The 22,531-nt window shown below is 38.6% G+C and overlaps 2 protein-coding genes across 6 annotated transcripts; one reads left to right on the top strand and one right to left on the bottom strand.

The window, feature by feature from the left end:
* Positions 1-101: 101 nt before the first annotated feature.
* arpc4l (actin related protein 2/3 complex, subunit 4, like) lies at positions 102-4,105 on the top strand. Its single transcript, XM_062986353.1, has 6 exons — positions 102-135; positions 1,056-1,174; positions 1,495-1,606; positions 2,999-3,094; positions 3,288-3,458; positions 3,545-4,105. Exons 1-6 carry the CDS (start codon positions 133-135, stop codon positions 3,548-3,550), a joined length of 507 nt encoding a protein of 168 aa, XP_062842423.1. The 5' UTR covers positions 102-132; the 3' UTR covers positions 3,551-4,105.
* Positions 4,106-5,925: 1,820 nt separating this feature from the next.
* On the bottom strand, positions 5,926-22,276 carry pfkfb4a (6-phosphofructo-2-kinase/fructose-2,6-biphosphatase 4a). Of its 5 annotated transcripts, XR_010007456.1 has the most exons (15): positions 17,152-17,409; positions 15,715-15,831; positions 14,432-14,528; positions 13,648-13,714; positions 13,451-13,525; positions 13,302-13,358; positions 13,098-13,219; positions 12,656-12,863; positions 11,701-11,847; positions 11,109-11,213; positions 10,654-10,783; positions 10,149-10,211; positions 9,979-10,043; positions 9,205-9,427; positions 7,431-7,495 (listed from the first exon to the last, which is right to left on the bottom strand). XR_010007456.1 is itself a non-coding variant. In XM_062986267.1 (14 exons), exons 1-14 carry the CDS (start codon positions 17,276-17,278, stop codon positions 7,436-7,438), a joined length of 1,440 nt encoding a protein of 479 aa, XP_062842337.1. In that variant the 5' UTR covers positions 17,279-17,413; the 3' UTR covers positions 5,926-7,435. The 5 variants fall into 5 exon arrangements, 4 of the variants coding, with proteins under 4 accessions (XP_062842337.1, XP_062842338.1, XP_062842339.1 ...); XM_062986267.1 differs by lacking the exon at positions 9,205-9,427 and having other exon boundaries at positions 5,926-7,495; positions 17,152-17,413; XM_062986268.1 differs by lacking the exons at positions 7,431-7,495; positions 17,152-17,409 and adding an exon at positions 22,190-22,276 and having other exon boundaries at positions 8,782-9,427.
* Between the last annotated feature and the right edge of the window lie 255 nt (positions 22,277-22,531).

Genomic DNA, 22,531 nt, shown 5'->3' on the forward strand with positions numbered 1-22,531 from the left:
CTATTGGCTGGTTAGAAATAGACAGCGAGATGAACCAATCGCCATGCAGTAGACGTGATTTTTAGAATACAGGTATGAAAAAAACGACAGGCGTGGCGTGAATACTTCCGCCTTCCTCAAAGGACCACAAAAATGGTAGGAAATTTTCTGCTCTATTTAGGGGACAAATCTAACAATGAATTATTATTTTGCTATTTATTATAATGCAGTGTCAGAAACTACATCTTATTTAAGCTCGAGCGATGAAGATAGCTTGTTAAATAAGGCTATAATTCTGTATTGTTGGTGCTGTTTTGCTAACGCTGTTTAGCAATGTAACATCCTAATCATGTTTAGTAATGCAGTGCAGTGTTAGTAATCAAATAAGTGGAATTGTTATTTTATATTAAGAATGAACATTTTAATTGTGGATTAATTTGCTTTATTTTGTTCCTGAAATGATTAGGTTTATTTCATACATTAGAAATGACAGGCTAAAAGATCCCACCTTAGTTAACAGTTGCAGGTTCTGGCAGTCTTGAGATTATTCCTCTTATTTTGGGACTTAATGATTAAAACAGACTATTACTGTCACGTTATTCTGATGAAAATGTCTTAATGGTCAGATGTAGTTAGAAAAAAACAAAAAAACAGGTTGCCATTAAGGAGAAGTTGGAGCTTGGATGACACTGTCCACTGTCAAGCAAGCGTTATATGGTCATGGGGTTAGTGCAAAAAAAACCCCAAGCCCTTACTACTGCATTTTTCATTGCTAATGAGCATCTAAGTCCGTCTAGGGGGTTTTACTCTAATTGTTATTAAGCATGTAATGAATTGCTGCCCTGGTCAGTGTTGAGGGTATTACACTGGTACCCTGATCAGGATCAGGTTTACTCGAGATGAATAAATGAAATGCTTGAATGGAATTCATTATTATTATTATACAATAATATACTGCCAGCACATCCCTAGTCCAGAAAATCTGGTCATTTGTTTAAAGGATACATATTATGCACATCAAAATATCAGACATCACAGTTTGTCTTTTTTTTTTCTACTTTCTAACCTGTTTTCAGACGGCGACTCTACGCCCGTACCTGAACGCAGTGCGTGCCACTCTGCAGGCCGCCCTGTGTTTGGAGAACTTCTCCTCTCAGGTGGTTGAGCGGCATAACAAACCGGAGGTGGAGGTCAGGTGAGTCACAAATGATAGACTCAGTCCTAAGTGGCTTAATACTCTGACAGAATACTTATATGAGATTTCAGTCAAGGAGCTGGAAGCAGAATTATGTGCTATCTGTCACCATAAAGATAAACAAACAGTAAAGCTCAATAACTCATCTGAAGCTAATAAATATGTTTCTTAGATTTGTAATTTAAAAATAGTAATGAAACCACTTTAATATGAAAAGTGTTTAATACAACATCAGTTAACAGCAGATACTGAAAATCATTTTTCAGTCAGATTATTGCATGTATATAGATTTAGAACAAAGCCTTGTTCTGTTACTACAGGAGCAGTAAAGAGTTGCTGTTGCAGCCGGTGGTGATCAGCCGTAACGATAAAGAGAAGGTTCTGATCGAGGGCTCCATTAACTCGGTGCGGGTCAGCATCGCCGTCAAACAGGTCAGACTTCCTGCTTTTACTTCTGCTGAGCCTGAATTAGCCATGTGTATTTCGCATCAGGGTTTATTGTGTGTGGTTAATGACGCTTTTCATATATGAGCATGAACAGAACAGATATCGTGACAGGATATTAAAGTTACAGAGCATATTTACCATCTTGACTTTTATTATTAATTCATATATGTTAGTTCAGTGTTATTTTAAGATCCTGGGATGTTACATGTCATGGATGGTACATATAATAAGATTTTAGAATATACTGTGCCAAACTGTAATGAATCTGAAGTCATAATCTTGTACACCCAGTGCCTTTTAATTCCTATATTGCATGTGAAGCCAAAAGGAGCAATTTTTCTTTATTTTTATTTTTTGCAGTGAAATGAATTGTGCACTAAAATGTTCAAATTTGGTTCCTGTAGTGGACGAGTTCACAAAACGTGAAGTGTTTGAACCCCTCCTGTGTATAGCATTATAATCAAACAAAATCCAGGACAAACTGTACAGATTTTCACAATCATTTTTAAGTACAAATATGTGGGGAAGTGAAACAAAAGTTATTTTTGACCATAATGCCCTAAAGTATGTGTGGCATACAAACCCAGTTAATGCTCTGGTGCTAAACCGGTGCATTGCAAGAAGTGGGTGGAATCATGAAAACAAGTACGATTATCCTATAGCTGGTTTCAGAAAGGATAAATCAGGATACAGCTGTGTCAAAAGCTTGCTAAAGGCAATAAGAAGTGGCAGACTAAGGGGAAAAGAGGGGAACAGTTAGGCAAGTTTATTTGTATAGCACATTTGATACACAGAGGCAATTCAAAGTGCTTTACATAAACAAGAAAAAGACATGAATAAAAATAAATAAATAAATAGGAACAAAGCATTTAAAAGCAGTAAAATATTAATGAAATGAATAATTAAAATAGGAAAACAAAATATATATATACATATTTAAAAGAAGGAAATTAAACGTAAGAATAAGGATAAAAAGTGGCGTTACAGGATAGAACTTGTTATAAAAATAACAGTGTTTTAAACTGACCTGTTGTTTGACCCAGCGGGTTTTGTATTTGTTTGTTTTTAGGTCAAATAAATAACATACGTCCCTTACAAGTGTATGGAAACTTAAGACTTTAATATTACAGCCCGTTATACTAATCTCTTAAAACAGTATAGCCCATCCCAAACAGTTGTTTCAGCCCGTGCTGGCTTCTTTGTAATCCACCAGATTTCCTAATATCACCTGTGAACTTAAGTAATCTAGTTGTGTTAAATGCAGGTGGAAAAGCTACATGTTCAGCCTGTATCTAATTTTCCAGGTTTATGGTTGTGTTTAATTTAAATTAGGGGTGTTTAAATAAAGCCTAACACCCTGTTTGATGTTCCGATCAGGCCGATGAGATCGAGAAGATCCTGTGCCACAAGTTTATGCGCTTCATGATGATGAGAGCGGAGAACTTCTTCATCCTGAGAAGGAAACCTGTTGAGGTGAGACACCGTTGAGCATTGCACATGGTAATCTTAGGATTGTGTGCAGATATTTGGACATGGATACTAATTTCTGAAGCTACCACGTGTGTAGACATGTTAGACATTCTGTAAGCTTGTATGGCTTTACACCCGAGCATTACTTCAGTGTTTCTCTAATGACCTGACTCGGTTTTTCACTCGGTTGGTGCAGGGCTACGACATCAGCTTCCTGATCACCAACTTCCACACGGAGCAGATGTACAAGCACAAGCTGGTGGACTTTGTAATCCATTTCATGGAGGAAATCGACAAGGAGATCAGCGAGATGAAGCTGGCCGTCAACGCCCGAGCTCGTATCGTGGCTGAGGAGTTCCTTAAAAACGTACGTTTATTTATTTTTAATCCTCTTAGATCATATGTTATCCGATTCCACAGTTGTACTTTATCGTGTACGTCTTATTTTTGCAGTTTTGAGGACTGTCGTGTGGTTCCCGTGGAGAGCGGCATCGCAGAATCAAATTAGCAAATCAGACTAAACCACAGAGGCGAGAGAACGTCGGATCCCACAGTGCCGTACACAGTGTCCCCCTTTTGCCTTTTGTCTTCTGTTAGAGGTGCTTCTTGGTCCCATGGATATTGATAAATGTACATTGAACAAAAAAAATCAACCCTGTTTTCTGAAAATTAAAAAAGATACGTAAGGTCAAGGCAGGTCCTTAAAAGTGTTATCCAAAAATTAATATTGATGGGCACAGGAAGTACCGGCAACACATCCTAAAGTCTCCAGTAACTTGTATTGTTTGTTTTTTATATACATATCTATGAACATGTGTTTTTGTTATTGAGATTTAAGAAAAAAAAGGAGAAGAATCAGACCTCAATATTAATGCAACAGAAAACTGAACGTGGGTGCTTCTATTTTACACAGCAAGCTTCTGATTAGAGTTCCAGGTGAAATTTGAATGACTGCATTAAATGTAACACCGATGGTAGAGAATAAACCAATAAAGTTATATTGCGCTTTCTGTACCTGAGAATGTTTTATTAAAATGAGGTTAAAACCCTTTAACGGTCTGCTTAACTATTTGGTCGAGTTCACTTTGAGATTACACTGACCAGGCGTAACATTATGAGCACTGACAGGTGACGTGAATAACACTGATTATCTCTTCATCACGGCACCTGTTAGTGGGGGGGTATATTAGGCAGGCAAGCATAATTGTGATTGTGATGGCTAGACGACTGGGTCAGAGCATCTCCAAAACTGCAGCTCTTGTGGGGTGTTCCCGATCTCAGTGCTCAGTATCTATCAAAAATGCTCCAAGGAAGGAACAGTGGTAAACCGGCGACAGGGTCATGGGCGGCCAGGGCTCATTGATGCACGTAGGGAGCGAAGGCTGGCCCGTGTGGTCCGATCCAACAGACGAGCTACTGTAGCTCAAATTGCTGAAGAAGTTCATGCTGGTTCTGATAGATGGTGTCAGACTCCATGACTCGACAGGTCAGGGCTGTTTTGGCAGCAAACAGGGACCAACACAATATTAGGAAGAGTGGTCATAATGTTATGCCTTATCGGTGTAAATACTTGAGTATCTAAGTATCTACTCCTTAGTTGACTCGTGTTAAACTAAAAAATATTGATAGATGGTTTTAAGAAAACAGCCTTTCTAACCTTTATGTTAACTTGAAGCTGAAAAGCAGCTGAAAAATCATCCATGAAAGTTGCATCATTTGTTTGATCAACTCAACTGTTTAGTAGAGGCTCATTAAAGTGAAAATATATGAATTAGTTGTTGGTGTAGTCCCAAGAAACTAAGAAATGCAATTAATATTTTTTTTGGTGAGACCATTAAACAGTTTAGAAGCAGAGCTTTTCTTGTCAACCAAATTCATGATATGAGTAAGTGTATTGAAAGCAGAAGGATGATTCATTTCCTTCCTTTTCTCCGTTTAGTTAAACCTCCCTAAAAATAAAAAGAGCGACGTCCAAGAGAGAAAAAGTTTACGTCCACTCACTGTAGACTGCATTTGCATGGTCAGGGAACACTGGGTGAAAACGCCACAGAAAGTAACTTGATGCATGACTGAGGCGAGTTAATCCCAACTTAAGATGTGTGTGTGTGTGTGTGTGTATATAAATTTTACATACACTGGTACCTTGAAACTCAACGTCATTTGATTCTGGGAGTGGTGTTGAGTTTTAAAAAAGTTGAGTTTTAAGGTATTTTTTCCCAGGGAAACCTGTTAATGGGTGCCATGGTCCTGTGGACTTGCATATATTTTAGGCATATGTAAAATAATGAGGTTTTTGACACACACACTGAAAATAACACAAATATAATATTAAAAACATTGAAATAAAAGCTGATTCTTACAATTTCTCAGAACCTCGAGCTGTAATACAAGTTGAAAAGTGAAACAGTGAGAAAAATCCAGATAAACACAGATACATGTGGAGTATATCTGATGGTTATTCCACACAAATGCAGATTCGTCTCATATTCACACTTTGATGACGTATTACCGCTCAAGCCAAGCGCTGAACAAAGCGGCTGTTTATTGTTAATCTGAAATTAAATACATTTTTAAAAAACAAACTGAACACGTTGCGTTTAAGGGTACAAATTTCCCGACAAAGGGCGTTGAGTTTTAAAGATTTTGAGTTTAGGGGACGTTGAGTTACAAGGCACCGCTGTATATATTTGCTGCAACTGTACAGTTCAGACTCTGATTGCAACCTGCATTAATCTAACCTGCATCCATCAACCTGCATCCATCTAACAAGGACTTTTCAAACCTTAAACAGGCAGTAGCAGAAATCAAGGCAGGACACACAGTTTATTTATACAGTTTATTGCCTGTAATACATTACCAGACATCCACGTATATTGTTCCCTAATTTGTTATCACAATAACCAGTGCATGATGACACATGAGCATGTTTTACACCATACACACACACACACACACACACACACACACGGTTTCTTCACGCTCAGGGAACGAACATTTTTACCTTACAGGTATTAATCCTGAAAACAAAACCTGCTTAATAAAAAAATAACTAATACCTCCGTATTCAATTTAAAATAATACAAAAAATGATTTATTTGGGTTCTGCAGCTAGAGCACTGAACACACTGATTATGACCCGCTTTTAAAACAAATTTAAAAGATTAAAAAATATATAGCTGTCTATGTGTGAGGACTCCAATCTCATCTGGATCATTTACAGTATCGTTTTCGCTCTCACACTCTCGGACAAAACAGAGTTGTGCCACCAGTCCCTCAAAGTAACAGAGAGATGAGAATCAGTAACAATGACACAACCACAGCACAATACTGACACGACAGGAGGAGTGCAAAAAAAATACACACAGGAAACCTGTACACACCCCGTATCTACGACGTATAGTCTAAAAATCCCAGCCAATACAGTACAAACGTATTATATTACATATTAGTGAATATTCCACACATCTCAGAACCTAAAGTGTACAACACAAGTCCCTGATTTAATCTCCAGGTTAATCTTTAACTACATTAAACAAAGTGCAGGTGCTCGTAAGGATCTCTAGTGTGCATAGTGTGAAGCATGTGATGATGTGACGAGTGTAAGGGTGGGTGTGTTCCCCACCATTAAGGACAATGCAATTTGGTAAGTGCTTCTATTCAAAATGCATTTAAAGACAGATTGCTATGCAAGCAACTGAGGGTTAAGGGCCTTTCTCAAGGGTCCAATAGTGACCACTTGGTGGTGAGTGGTGGGCATTGAACTCTTCTTATATATTCAAATATAAGACAGTATTATAGGTCAATGGAAGAGAAATGTCTGGATGCAGATCTTCTTGCTGGTTATTTATTGAAGGTGGCAGAAAGGGGGTAACATAGATGCTAAAATCACCTTCTACATTTGTCAATAAAACCTCATGCTTATGGCATTTTTTAATTAGCTGAAACGTTATAGTCAGAATTTTCCCTAAGCACATGGTCCATGGCTGATAGATTAACCTCCACAACAGTTTTAAAAATTCCCTTATGATTAAAAACAGAATAGAATCCACATACAAGATGAATGCAAACCGGTAGATCAGCTGAACAATATTACAAGTCTGTGTTTGATGCTCCGTACAATGAGACGTCCATATTTCCCTTTTTTTGACATTTGCATTATATTAAACATTGAAATGAAGTGTTTGCAGTGACCTGAGAAACCTGGAGATTAAATAAACAAAGTAGTGCATTCTGGAGTTACCATGATGACCCCTGACGAGGACGGATTAAGAAATCAGACACACAAGACGTGAGAGTGTTTCATCACTGAGGTCTCGAGAAACCGGGGCGAACCGGCCGTCAGGGTCAGAGATGAGCAGGGATGGTCTGTAAGGCATCTTCTGTTGATCGGTGCACGTTCACGTTCTGAGAAATAAGCAGAAAATATCACACTTATCACACAGCGTGTCATAAAAAGACGATCTTTATGATGGTGCCAGTATAAAAAGGTAATAAACGGCATAAACTGTTGGTTTATCGATCATTTATGACCAGTATACATGCACGTTATTACTCAGTCATAATGAACTTGACTGATGAGGGGGAACTAATGCATCATGGCCTACTACAGGGTGGCGGGGGCTATAATGTTTGTTCACTGCTTTATTTTTTATAGTTTTATGATGTTAATGGGTCCCAGTGACCAAAAAGTACAAAGCCTTGAAGCTCAATCCTTATCCATCAACTATTAGACTATCACATGATTGGCTATGTCTGATGGGCATTGGCTGAGATGAAATAAGGAGGGTTTAATCAGAAAGGGCACCAAACATAAAACCTGTCAACTGCGACAATCCGCTGTGACCACCCATATAGTAGGAGACGAATGATGGATCCAGATTTGGTTTTTGATACGTTTTTAAAGGGTGCATCAAATATACACAAATTTAGATTATTTATTTGGCGGCATAAAACGTTTTATAGTCATTTCACTTCCTTTCCAATCTCAGCAAGCGACCACAGCTCTAATTCTTTTTAACGGGTGTAGCCGAACCAGCCTAATTTACAGAGACACAGACGAGGCACCAGCTATAAATTTATGACAAAATTAAATGACAGTCCAGAATTTTCCACACAATTAAAGCACATAAATAAAGCACAATGTAGTCCAATAGCCTTCCACCTCAAAGGTATCTAGACTCACTCTTATTAAATCAACTATGTAAAATAACTTGCATGCTCTAAACTTTGTGGAAATAGTTTGAGAAAGGACCTCTCTTTTTCTAGAGCGGGTGTAGAGGAACCCCAGTGGTCTAATAAACTGATTTACTTAATATCACTTGAATATTAACTAATTTCATATGTATGAGAAATACATAAGAGAGAATATATACTTTTATTCAACATATTTGACATTTAAAAAAGAGATTAATAATTTATTTATTCATTTTCCCTAACTGCTTCCAGCTGGTCATGGCCACAGTGTTTATGGCACCACCTAGAAACACCAGGCACAATGCAGAAATATGGCCTAAACAGCATGCCGATCCATCACACAGCATTACACACTAATTTACACACATCTAGGCCGCTCTACTCTTCAAATATTCTCTAAAAAGATTTAAAACATTGTGAAGATCTATGGAAAGAATTATATTTAGTTTCATCTGATTTGGCAAAACAAAACATATGAAAACAAATGGCAAAATATGTTGTATTGAAGAACTTTTATTAGCATTTTAATAACTGATTCTGTAAAGTTGCGTAGAGACAATGTCCACTGTAAAAAGCGCTGTACAAATAAATTTGACTTGACTTGATTTTAATAAAACATTATTTGAATTTCATGTAAAATCATTTTTGTTTGTTTGTGTTTTGTTTATTGGCACCGTGTTCGCCATAAACCGGTTTTGCGCCTGCACAATAAAACTACAGCCGCATGATAAAGAAGACATTTAAAAAAGCAATAAATTAATCATCTGAAGGACAAGATTCACAACACAACTTTTTTTACATTTAAAAATTAAAGTAATTTAAGAGTCAAGGTGCAACACGCAACGTATTAACAGCCTCGGATTTTACATGTTTAATGTAGTGCAACTTCACGTAAACAATCACTCATCGCAATTTCTTACCATAATTTTCTCAATAAGATGTTAATGCAGGAAATTATTAAGCAAATTCAAGCTGTCTGAGAGCAACATAAGTTGAAGTTGAATTTAATCTCTGACTGGAGCGATTATTGCTCTCATTGGATAAACTGAACGCGTCGGGACCGTGTGTGCGTTTGTGCGTTTTTCACTGATGACCCGGCACCGTTAGCAACGCCTCCTCTGGCATCCTCGTCACATCTACGTTCTGCACGACACAAACACAGAAATGACGTCACACAGCGGGTAAATCTGACGTGGAGTCACGCGAACGACCCAGAGGAACTCGCAGTCGATCCATGTAGGGTTTGCATTCACGTGTATGAAGATCTGACACTTGTTGGGGCTTTGAGTAATATTAGGAACTGAGACTTTTTGGTGGTATCACAGGAGAAAAACAAGCTGCAGTGAGGAAGTCAAACATGTTGAATGTCTTTTTGAAAGATTACCATCGTTATGCATTAAAGAAGCAAAATAGCTCCATCCTTGCATCCATTTAAAGCATTTGGGTTTAAAGGCACAGCACAAAATCATTGGTGTACGATGCGAGACTCGCAGGATCAGAGAATTCAGACATGCAGGCAAACTCATGTTAATAATGCTCGACATTAAATTACCCCACTTCACCATTTTATCATTATATACCTTTAAAAAAATGACTAAACAATCACACCACTCACGCTCCTCAAAATAAAGAAGGCCAGAGGGCAGGTAATAAGTGCTTACATGGACATGTGGAGGTGTAAAAGTGCATCTTACCTCTGGTTTTCCTCTGTGAGTGTTCACCGCTTCTACGTTCAGGAAGATGGGCTCCACTTTGCAGCCTGCGGGAGGAAAATGACATTTACGCCACCCGTTAAAAGCCTTTCGAATGAAACGAGTGGTCGGTTAGGCGGTCTAACGGCTGATAAAAGCATGAGGTGTGTTACCATAAGCCACTGGTGTGAGCTTCAGCACTGTGTGCAACGAGCACTTCAGGTAAGGCAGCTCCTCTGTGAAACGAACACAGACTTAAATAAATAAATGCATAAACAATAAACAATTCCTGTACAGTGCTGAATACGAGTGTATTTTATTACACCGGTTAACAGATTTAAGTACAAGAAGAATTTAAAGCATAGGAATCTCAAGGCAGCGGCTTAGATGAGCCCATTTCCCACGTCCTCGCTGTACAGATGCTAAGCATGTTCAAAAATCTTTCCCATCTAAACCGTTTCATGCGCCTCTTCACTCTGTTTATTTCTTTACTATATTTATTTAATGCTTCAGCTTTTGTATACACGTGAGCTAACAGAATTTACCCAGTAATAGTACAAGGTCTCGATACTGCGGAGTCGGTTTATTTGCCATTTTGTCTCTGTAATGCTTTCACACACAATGCCGAGCCAGTAAACTGCCCATCATTAAGAGAAAATCCATTGATTGACAGCTTACCTGCTGTTTTATCCAGGAAGTAGGCTAACAGGCAGCGCATTACGGCCTGGTGGCAAATGACCAGGACGTTCTCTTGCCGTTCCAGCTCCATGATCACAGGCTCGAGGCGCTGCACCAGGTCCTCGTAAGACTGAGTTGAAGAAGAAACACGATGGGTACACTACTATCAGTGCATCGTGGATGAAAAAGACTTCCTGTACCTCGTCAATACAAGCTTAATAAATAATATTCAATTTTCTTTCCTTCATGTGAGTAAATTAATCAAGAATGAAGAATCAGTGTGTGTTAGGGTTAAAAATAATAGTTAAGCGTAATGAGTCTAAACCCTGCACACGATCGATTACAAGTCATTAACATTGGCTCACTCTCCCTCTCTCACAAACGAACGCTGAGTGAGTAAGAAATAAAGACATGCAGACATGGTTGAGCAATGCTGCGCCGCCTGAGCGTCTTACCTCTCCTTTAGGATATCGGTAGCGATATTTGTCCTGATCACGCAGGGCGAACTCGAGCGGGAACCGCTGCTGAATCTCCTCGTACATTAACTCCTCACACACACCCTGCACACACAACAACACACAGTGATTCACTACAAAAATTCACTACTGAGATTCCTCTGCCACTCGCAGCAACCGTTCTGACCGAGGAGAGCCGCAGACTTTCACACACCCGTCTTTAGATACTGTATCAGAGCTGTATATCACTCTAGGCCCTCTGTAGATCCTCCACCACCTGTGCAGGCACCTTCACCAAGCCAGCAGATGTCAGATTTGCTACAGTAATGAGGAATTTCCTCTTAGTCAAGACCAATCGTGCCTGTTAGAGGCCATTAAAAATTAAAGAATGCTATAGAACTTACTACACCAGGCAATAAATAATCTGTATGTATATTTTTGACCCACATTTTGGAACGTTTTCTAACAAGCCTGCAATAATTAGCTACTCAGTTCATCTAACAAGCAGACCGAATGTAGATAATGTTAGTTTGCGGTGACACGTCTGCCGTTTAGAAAATGAAAATATGGGAATGATTTTGTTGAGACTCACAGCATCGATCTCATTGAGAGCTTTCCACTGCTCGTACGGTACACCTAAAGCTTCGGCCGTCTGAATCGTCCGCTTCATCTGACTCGTCCACACCTTCAGATCGTTAATTTCCTGGGAATGGATGAACTGGCCCAAGAAGCGAGCAAACTAACAAAGATAGAGAGAAATATAATGATATAAAAAAAGCACTTTTCTACATGACCTGTCAGCGTTAACATTTTTACTACTGTTCAATACCTATGGATACAGATTGTGTTTTACAGACCCAGTGTGGATACAGATTGTGTTTTACAGACCCAGTATGGATACAGATTGTGTTTTACAGACCCAGTATGGATACAGATTGTGTTTTACAGACCCAGTATGGATACAGATTGTGTTTTACAGACCCAGTATGGATACAGATTGTGTTTTACAGACCCAGTATGGATACAGATTGTGTTTTACAGACCCAGTATGGATACAGATTGTGTTTTACAGACCCAGTATGGATACAGATTGTGTTTTACAGACCCAGTATGGATACAGTTTGTGTTTTACAGACCCAGTATGGATACAGATTGTGTTTTACAGAACCAGTACAGATTTCTTATTTTCTTTTAGCTGCTGTTGTATTTAAGGGGCGCTTCATTGGATCATTCTAGTCTGCTTATGTAATTTGGCAGTTTTTACACTCACTGCTCTTCCTGAACCTTCTATTTTTGTCTGGCTTGGTACCTGCACTGAGAGCGCACTGACAAGTGCACCTTCCAGGGGCTAGACTGTTCCCCTTACACTCCCACCACCAATAACACAGATATCAAGACTTCAACCCCGGATCTCAGTGATAGTGGGCTGGCATATTGGGCGCTCCGATTTTAACCAATAGATAAAATTGTGTATTGGTTTATAGTAGTTAGCAAACAGCAGCTTTTGGGCGAGACATTTCCAGCATGCTGGTGTTTCTCCTCCTCACCTCTTTTCCTCGGCCCGTGAGACCAGAGTCGCCCCCGATTCGGCCTTTAACGTTGAGGTCGCTCTCTCCGTGCCGGCACAGATATATAGAGCGTGGTGTGATGTGAATGTTCATGAGGTAATAGACGATTCGACTCTGGATGTGATCCTGCACCCTGTTTACCAGGTACCGCCGACCCACGTCGATAATCTTTATGAAGGACAGTTCTCTACGGAGCAGAAAAATACGCCGAATATTATAAACATTAATAAATCACTGTGGTGATACGTAAGGACGAGAGGTTTTAATATTTCCTTTGGTGAAAACAAAATGTGGCATTTATAACAAAAAACATGTAGAAATTTCTAAATTATATTGTTAAATGCTAACCGAGCCACAAAGGTGATGCAAACAGCACAAACATCAAGTTTCTGGTGTGACCAGAATGTTCTTCCACTCTCACCTGTCCAGAACCTCGTCTAAGGGCTGGTAGGAGTTCTCGTAGCACTTTATCCTCTTCATAAAATCCTCCGCTGCTTGATCTGTGTTACAGTCAGTGTAGTCTGGGCTACTCAGCTTGACTTGCTGTCAAGGGTAAAATAATGACAGGGTTAAAAATTGTACAAACTACAGAATTAATTGTTATTATAATAAAAATGACACTTACGATGATGTTTTCTGCAATAACCTCCTGGTCTTCACAAACCGACTCAACAAAGAATAACTGAAAGAGAAAAGAAGTTTGCAGAAGTTAAAATTAAGTCTTAAGGACGCTCTTATTTTCTTAAAGACAAAACAATACATCAAGCTGCGCACCTTAAAGCCGTTCTGTTCAGCAAATCGCATAATAGTATCCCTTCGTTCTCGTGTAGTGTTTGTGGCATCAAATACCTGCAGAAATGCAAAAAACAGAGAAAGAACGTAACTCTGTGTACAAACTGGGAATATAATGTGTAATACAGTGTTTTTTATATAAATGGGTCATTTTTACAGGTTTACAGCTTTTCACTTACCGCCACTTGGCCTTCCTCTTCAATAAGATACTGCCGTACATCATTAAGAGCTGCTAATGCACACTGCCTGAAATAAAGTCATTTCTATTATGTGCAGTACTGGACTGTATGATGCACAACGTTCTACATTTGCGGTTAAAACAGTTATGGCACACTGCAATTTAAAACAGCAGTAGAAGCATTCGGTGACTGAAATCAACAGCATGTTAAAGTGCAAAGTGCTCGAACCATTTTTTTAAATGTATTTATTTATTTGGTTATTATTCATGGCAGGAGGGGTAGGTATTTTTTTTTATCAGCCTATAGTCTTGTCAAACGTTGTTTTTGTTTTTTTCAATACCTGTTTTTTCAGTAGCTTTTGGTACTGCTATACACTGCCGTTCTCCTAAGTATTTAGGGCATTCAGTCAGTATATGTTTATAGAGATAGGCATTTGGCCAATATCACAGAATTGTGTAGCTTCCCCCCTTATAACACATGGTGGTTAAAACAAACCCCAGAAACCAAACCTGATTCAGCTGAATAATTATATCTCCATTCATGGGAAAAGTATTTATTATATGTTGTTTTTTTTATTATTAATGTAACCCTGACAATAAAAATACAGTGTAATCTGATTTACCTGAAATCTGTGAATAAGGGACAGATCATTTAGTAACAGGGTACAAAGATTTTTAATCTGACGTTAACCCTAATTAAACTATATAAACTTGCAACAATTCTTGCAACAAAACACATGAAAAAGGTAAAATATGTTATGTAGTGTTAATCAAGGCAAACTTACTTCCTGATCTTAAGCCCTTCCTCGTTGTCCGGTCGGAAGAACTCGAACGACTTGTAGATCTTCACACATTCTCGTCTGTACTGCCCAACGTTAAATTCTGATGAAAAAGTAAAACAATACAAGTTACATTTGTATGCTTGCATGTTTAAATCTTTGTTTCTGTCATATATTGATGGAATTAGTGTAAACTGGTGCTTATCTACAAGCTGAAACTACAAGTTCATCATTTGCTTGAATGCAGGTAATATGGTTATCAAATTTTATTCGTAATACAACATACATTCTCCAAATTTTCCCTTGTGATTTTCCCTTGTGGATAATTAAATGATTGATTAAACATCAGTCAGTCTCGCTGCGTCTCTCTGTCTACTTTTAGTATTCATTGATTAGACCACAGGTGAAAAAACAGCACACAGCACCAGCTCCCGGGTATCTGGGATTGATTCTCCTCTGTTGTCACTGTCTATAAAACATTCTGCATGTTCTCCCAGTGGTTGTGTGTTTTTTCACTTCAGTTTTTTTTTATTACCTCAATCATAAAGCAGTTAGTCAGACAGATATAAACACACAACTAGGCCGCAGACGGTAACTAATATCTCAAACTGTTGGTTGCTTTTTATGCTATTTTGCAACAGTGAGATTTGCTAGAGATACAAATCACATTACACAACAGGTAACGTGGCTGAAGAAAGTTCTAACCATGCTGTCGTCATACCTGTATCACTTTGCTAGTCAGCAGTTACCAAGTAAAGAAAATGCTCGCTCAGTTCCAGTTTGACTGCTTAACTATCAGGTCAAAATCTCAATGATGGATGGATTAGAACCCTCCTTTAACTCGTAGTGTGAACTTTGGTCAAATGTGATATATTATCTGGTTAAATTCCAAGTCTGTTATTGTTTTACATTTCAGAAACCTGATGCACACAGATAGATATGCCACAATTGAAGTGCTGTTTGATTGCAATGCTTGTTCTACAGCCCACATGTTTGTTTCTTTTACTTTGTAGTTTAGACACATTACATTATTAAAATGATAAATTACATGTAGAAGCCTATTATTGTTGAAATTACAAACATTTGTATCATAATTTTTTGGTTTGCATCTATTGTTATGGACAGATAACATCAATATTTATTAATATAATCCCTCCTTCTTTTATTTCTACAGCTTAAACAGATCAAGCCATCAAAGTAGTAACCACAAAGAACTTGTTTCTATGATGGGCATGAAACGGGAGCTTAACCAGAATATACTTAATATGTAGAGCTAGGAACACGTTTACCTTTCGTTGGGACACCGATCCAGTTGAGGTAGCGGGTGAGTTTCTTGGAGATGTAGGTCTTACCCCGGGCTGGCAAGCCCACTGTGACAATGACAGTCGGGCAGTTGGTCATGCATACTGAAAAACAGAGACGTCCACATGATCACACAACAGAACCACGTCTAACGTACCAAGTTTTATAACAATGTTTGTTCAGGGTATCTAATAAATCCTGTGTTTGATAAGACTGTTTTTACAGTCCTGTTTTTTTCCCAGTGTTTATTACAGTAACAGATCTGAGACGGTCCGGCCTACGCCCTACATTTTATCAACTGGAAAAACTAAAGCACAGGTCATAGAAGATCTTACGGGACTAGAATTTCAACATCTTTCATATCAGTGTGCACAAGGTACAAAAAAAAGAGGTCGAAGTACAGACGTTAAAATTGCAGTAATTATTTACTGTAACTATATTTATTTATTTATTTATTTATTAGGATTTTAACGTCATTTTACACTTTGGTAACATTCATGACAGAAACGGTAGTTACTCTTTACACAAGATTCACCTGTTCACAAGTTTAAGGTCAAACACAAAATTGTCCATCATGGAATTGTCCAATTCACCTCAATTACAGGTCTTTGTATTGTGGGAGGAAACCGGAGCTCCCAGAGGAAACCCACACAGACACGGGGAGAACATGCAAACTCCACACGGAAAGGACTCGGACCTATCCACCCGGGGATCGAACCCAGGACCGTCTTGCTGTGAGGGCGACAGCGCTACCCGCTCAGCCACCGTGCCGTCCTCTTAGGATTTTAACGTCATGTTTCACACTTTGGTTACATTCATGGTTACACACGATTCATCAGTTCACAAGTTTAAAATCGAAACACAGTCATGAACAACTTTGTATCTCCAATTCACCTCAATTACAGGTCTTTGTATTGTGTGAGGAAACCGGAGCTCCCGGAGGAAACCCACACAGACACGGGGAGAACATGCAAACTCCAGACAGAAAGGACCCGGACCTATGCACCTGGGGATCGAACCCAGGACCGTCTTGCCACCGTGCCGCCCCAACTCATTATAATAATTTACTTTATTAGTAAAATATAATAATTGTTATAATAATAAATGACTGTACATGTATAATAAATGTCTGTATGTATGTATGTATGTATATATATATAAATTTAAACAATATTATTATACAACAATGCATACCAAATTGAAGTAACATAAGTAAACGCTACACTATCTGACTCACATACTACAGTACAAGCTAGTATGCTAAAATAGTATGAAACTAACACCTGTGAGCGTACTGGTTTCCATGGTTACCTGTCCATTCAATACTACCTAGTATGCTAGTATGGTAGTATGGTAAGAAACGATTATAACCAGACACCGAAACCTGGAGGCATCACGCCGCATGTGTAACACGACCCACCTACCCTTTCTCTGATAAATGAGCCTCTCTGGTGAGCCGTTTTTGCACGGCATCCATATTTTCTTGAGCGGGTTTTGTGTGAGTTCTCGGGATGGTGTGGGTCCACAGTCCTCCGAGCTGCCGGGGTCCATCGTGCTGCTCTTCCTCCCTCTCTGTGTCCCGGTTCTTACTCAACTACTACAGTTTTATCGTGTTTATTCTACACACACATGAATAATGCACGTGTGTATGATCGGATCCAGCATTTCCCTCCCAAACTCCATTTAAAACACGCCCAGTTCACTATAAACCAGCCCCACTGTAACTCATCCAAGTGATCTTCAACATCCCAGAGCTGTTACACTGTCGGTACACGGTGTAACTCACAGGGGAACGTACCGTAATGCATCAAAAAGCTGCGCGCGCACAACTTGGACCACAACATATTTTACCACGATATGTGTAGTATAGGCGACTAACATTTACAAGTCAGATAGATACTGTAGGTTGTTTATTTATCAGGATTTTAACGTCATGTTTTACACTTTGGTTACATTCATGACAGGAACGGTAGTTACTCATTACACAAGATTCATCAGTTCACAAGTTTATATCGAACACAGTCGTGGACAATTTTGTATCTCCAATTCACCTCACTTGCACGTCTTTGGACCGTGGGAGGAAACCGGAGCACCCGGAGGAAACCCACGCGGACACTGGGGGAACATGCAAACTCCGCACAGAAAGGACCCGGACCGCCCCACCTGGGGATCGAACCCAGGACCTTCTTGCTGTGAGGCGACAGTGCAGACAGATAGATAGTAGGGATGTAACGATGCACCACTAGACAGTTAATAACCGATTCAAAAATTTCACGATTCAAATCGATCTGACATGTAAAATGAATCGATATTTACTTTAAACAGCAGAGGGCGCTGGCGCTATACACCTCGCCTGGTTGACGGCACTGGCGCTATATTATTTAGATAAATAAAAGATAAGCACAAATACAGTATTTTATTTTCCTTTTTAAAAAGAAATAATACAAGGAAACTTTGTCATAATTTGTCTTCAAAAAAAATCGGGAAAGAATCGTATCATGAATCGCATCGCATCGTGGGTAGAGTGTATCGTTACATCCCTAATAGATAGATAGATAGATAGATAGATAGATTAGATAGATTAGATAGATAGATAGATAGATAGATAGATAGATTAGATAGATTAGATAGATAGATAGATAGATAGATAGATAGATAGATAGATAGATAGATAGATAGATAGATAGATAGATAGATTAGATTAGATAGATTAGATAGATAGATAGATAGATAGATAGATAGATAGATAGATAGATAGATAGATAGATAGATAGATAGATAGAAGAGGTGGAAAGAGCACTAAAATATTGTACTTACGTAAAAGTACTATTTCTTTAATGATTTTTTACTTAAGTATGAGTAAAATTACTAGTCTACTCAAGTAAAAAGTAACTCATTTAAAATGTACTCAAAGTAAACGTTACTGAGTTACTTTTTACAGAAGGAGAGGGGGTCTCTCCTGTGTAATGCAAACAGGACAAGTGGATATATCTCACAATAGTTGTTTTTAATTTAAATATAATAGAAAAAAACATGTTAATACAAAATTTGAAACATTTAGGGATGTGTCATTTTAGTACAGACCATCCCATAAAACTTTTTCAAACTGTATAACCACTGAAGTTGGCATTAATTGTGGATTCTATAGACCAGCCTTCTTTTCATCACCAGCAAATACCAAACAAAAGTCATACTGCAAATCTCATAACTCAACACAAGTCCAGGTTACAAGTGTTGTGACTTTCACTAAATGACCCAAGATGTAAGACAAAACTTTGCCATTCTTTGACATCAGACTATGTTATCAAATAACGAAACATCAAACTCCAAACATGTTAAACTTTTAAAATCACCCTTCCCTCCCTACTCTATACCTAGATCACAGCTCCTTTATTTTAGCTTAGATAGATAGATAGATAGATAGATAGATAGATAGATAGATAGATAGATAGATAGATAGATAGATAGATAGATAGATAGTTACTCGTTACAAAGATTCATCAGTTCATGGACAATCTAGTGTCTCCAATTCACCTCACTGCACGTCTTTGGACTGTGGGAGGAAACCGGAGCTCCATGAGGAAACCCACACAGACACGAGGAGAACATGCAAACTCCACACAGAAAGGACCGAATCGCCCCACCTGGGGATCGAACCCAGGACCTTCTTGCTGTGAGGCGACAGAGCTACCCACTGAGCATGGATGGATGGATGGATGGATAGATAGATTATTAAATTTACCTAAAGACATTCAATATCCACAAGGTGGCAGTGAAGGTTTTAAAGAGTACAGCTTCAAACCCAGTGAATTGTGGGTAAGGAAATTTAAAGTGCAGTGAACGACCATTAAGTTTCAAATATTGTCTGGAAAAAAATGACCTCAGATTGCACATGTTTAAAAGTGGCAAAACTTGTCAAACACGAATTTAATGCCAACTTTAAAACAAATCTCTGCATACAATCCAACATGGGTGACAGGGGAAGACTAGTGGGTAGATCCTGGCTCTCTCATGCAGCCACAGTTCAGCCCTTAAGCAAGGCCTCCAGAGGTGCCAGACAATAGCTGTCCCTGTGCCCTGTCCCACACTGCCAAACAAGAATTGCGGCACCTTTGTACCCTACACAGAATCTATGAGTAAGGGCACAACATTAAGCACTGTAACTCCAGAACCAGAACAGGACTAGTCAGGCTCGCTTACATCAGAAGGGTGTAGATTCCAGCCCGATCACTTCACCTACACGTTAGACATTACATAACTCACTAATCTCCTGTATACAAGCAGGCTCAGAAAGCAACGTCTCCACCTCAAGAGTAAACAGAATGGAGCCATGATGGAAAATCCAGCTTCACACCTCATACAGGCCTGCACATGCCAAATAGAGACTCACAAACAGTGTTTTTTATCTTGCGGTTGGGACTACACAAGGGGTCACAGCAGTTTTTACAAAGCCATTCATATGGAGTACTAGGCAGAAGTCTACCAGCAGTGGATCTTTACAGAGCCAGTGTGTTTGGAGGACCATGTTATGTGCAATGTGTATCCTCCAGTATTCTTGACAGTGCCACGACATGACAGCAATATATCTTGAATATGTGATGGTGGGCCAATGTCTTAAACTGCTGCACAAACTTGAGTCCACTTAACCAAGATTTTGCATGACCTGATTTTATTTGCTGAGGCTCCTCCAATAAATTTTGACGTTTAAGGGAACGTGAAAGAAATGAGAGCTTACTTGTGATTTGCTGATCTGGTTTGATTGCTGCTGCAATGTGAAAACAAAGGTAATAATGTGATTTGCTAAGATTATGACCTGTATTTATAATAAACATGAAAATAACTCGTAATAGCTAGCGTTCTGTGGAATATGCACTTTTTTATCATATTGCATTAAAATAACAAGCCAATGGGGCAGGGAGTATGGCCGTGATGGGTTCACAAAGCCATTAAAATGGGGTCACTGGCCAAGAAATTTCTCCTACCAGATAAGAGTGCAACGCAGGGGGGGCTGGAAGTGATTCTCTGTGAATGGAAGGCCTGGTATTTGGTTTAATACTTCTAACATCACAGGAGCCAATTATAAACTCTATGTATGGAAAAAGTGGTCCCTTTGTAAACAGGAGCACAAATACAAATGGGAATTGGCTGGTAATTCTTAATCAGCAAAAGGATGCTTGTTTATGTGTTTTTATAGATGGCAGATTACACCAAACTCTGATTGGCACTGCTATTTTTTTTTTTTTTATATTGCTTGCTGTTAGCCTAATCAAAAAACTAATGACATTATCTTTAATGTAATGATAGTGTTGTTGGGGGTGGTGATTTACTATGGTCAGATCTCATCAGTATTACAGTGGGTCAGTAGTGGGTCACAGACTGGACTGAATTGAATAATAACTCCGATTATTTTGCTGGTCATAACTTTTAGTTCATTTTAATTTTGTGTGTGTATGATATTGTGTGTGTATGATATTGTGTGTGTATGATATTGTGTGTGTATGATATTGTGTGTGTATGATATTACGTGTGTATGATATTACGTGTGTATGATATTGTGTGTGTATGATATTGTGTGTGTATGATATTGTGTAAATCCTATTTATTCAAATTATTCTCCAGGCCACCCAAGAAAGACGGGGGTCCCTGCTGATTTTAAGGGAGTTTTTCCTTGCCACTGTCGCCCTCGGCTTGCTCAACAGGGGTTTTTGTATCTGTTGGTCCTGGATTCTGTAAAGTTGCTTTGAAACAATGTCTACTGTAAAAAGCGCTATATAAATAAACTTGACTTGACTTAGGATCACATCCCATCATTTTGCTTTGCTTTGCAATTTGTATGCCAGTTTAACTTAAAGTAAGCTGGTAAACACCAACAAAATTTAGTTCCAAATAACAAACACTATTTTAGTTCTTAATTTATGGAAAACTGGAAAATACAATTAACTTTCTAAATGCATTTAATAGAAGGACTGTTCCTCAAAACCTTCAAAGTGAATGTGGTTGATTTTAAGGACCTGGAATTACTCTGGTACAATAAGGTTCTTATAATAATCCCTAATCATTATAACAGCCCTAATACGATTAAAACATACATATGTTGATTTATTGACACTAAAACACAAAATATAGAAAGTAAAGAGGACATTTCATTCATTGCCATTCTCAAATACCAACATCTTACCCAACACAGAGAATGCAATGACACCAAACATGAACTCAGACATGCTCTCTCAGACCTGTGCACCTGTAATAATCATTATTAGTCTTTTGATAATAAAGTGCATGAAGGATAAACAATTCCATGTGTTTTAATCTAAATACACACGCTGTTTATGTTACCCACGCCGCCTACGTGACTTGTCTTGTTTACTTCTTCCTCCTCACCAAAGCTCAACGCAGGCTTCACTTTTAACCAAAACGAATCGTCTGCTCTGATTTATGGAGTGAAAAGCGCTTTTTTCTTACCGGCCCTGGCAGGATTTGGTGTAATTTGGGACTGGCCAGCACCCCTCATCGTCCGCTGCTTCAGAACCGTGGTTCGGTTGTGCGCGTTTGCGTGTAGTGTGTAGAGATGTGAGTGATTCGGTTCTTTTTTCTAAATGAACAACTCTTTGGAATGATTCAGACGCACAATCGATTCACTGATTCAAACTTATCTAAACTTTTAAAAATTGTTTATAATGTTTTTGTTATTAACTGGAAAATGTATTTGTACTTTTTACTATGTTGTCTTACTTAAGATTTATCACAGTTATTAGGGAATATTAAAAAAGCTAAACTTAATGCTTCAAGAATATATATAAACAA

Source organism: Trichomycterus rosablanca, chromosome 24 (assembly GCF_030014385.1).
Source record: "Trichomycterus rosablanca isolate fTriRos1 chromosome 24, fTriRos1.hap1, whole genome shotgun sequence".
NCBI classification, from domain to species: domain Eukaryota; kingdom Metazoa; phylum Chordata; class Actinopteri; order Siluriformes; family Trichomycteridae; genus Trichomycterus; species Trichomycterus rosablanca.

What these genes read in the sequence shown, in the direction of transcription:
- pfkfb4a (XM_062986267.1), bottom strand. Translation starts at nt 17,278, where the DNA reads ATGGACCCCGGCAGCTCGGAGGACTGTGGACCCACACCATCCCGAGAA. An exon ending in GCTCATTTATCAGAGAAAGG is followed by an intron (nt 15,832 to 17,151) that starts GTAGGTGGGTCG and finishes TCTGTTTTTCAG; the next exon opens with TATGCATGACCAACTGCCCG. An exon ending in CTTCCTGGATAAAACAGCAG is followed by an intron (nt 10,212 to 10,653) that starts GTAAGCTGTCAA and finishes TTCGTTTCACAG; the next exon opens with AGGAGCTGCCTTACCTGAAG.
- arpc4l (XM_062986353.1), top strand. An exon ending in TCAGCATCGCCGTCAAACAG is followed by an intron (nt 1,607 to 2,998) that starts GTCAGACTTCCT and finishes TGTTCCGATCAG; the next exon opens with GCCGATGAGATCGAGAAGAT. An exon ending in TGAGAAGGAAACCTGTTGAG is followed by an intron (nt 3,095 to 3,287) that starts GTGAGACACCGT and finishes CGGTTGGTGCAG; the next exon opens with GGCTACGACATCAGCTTCCT.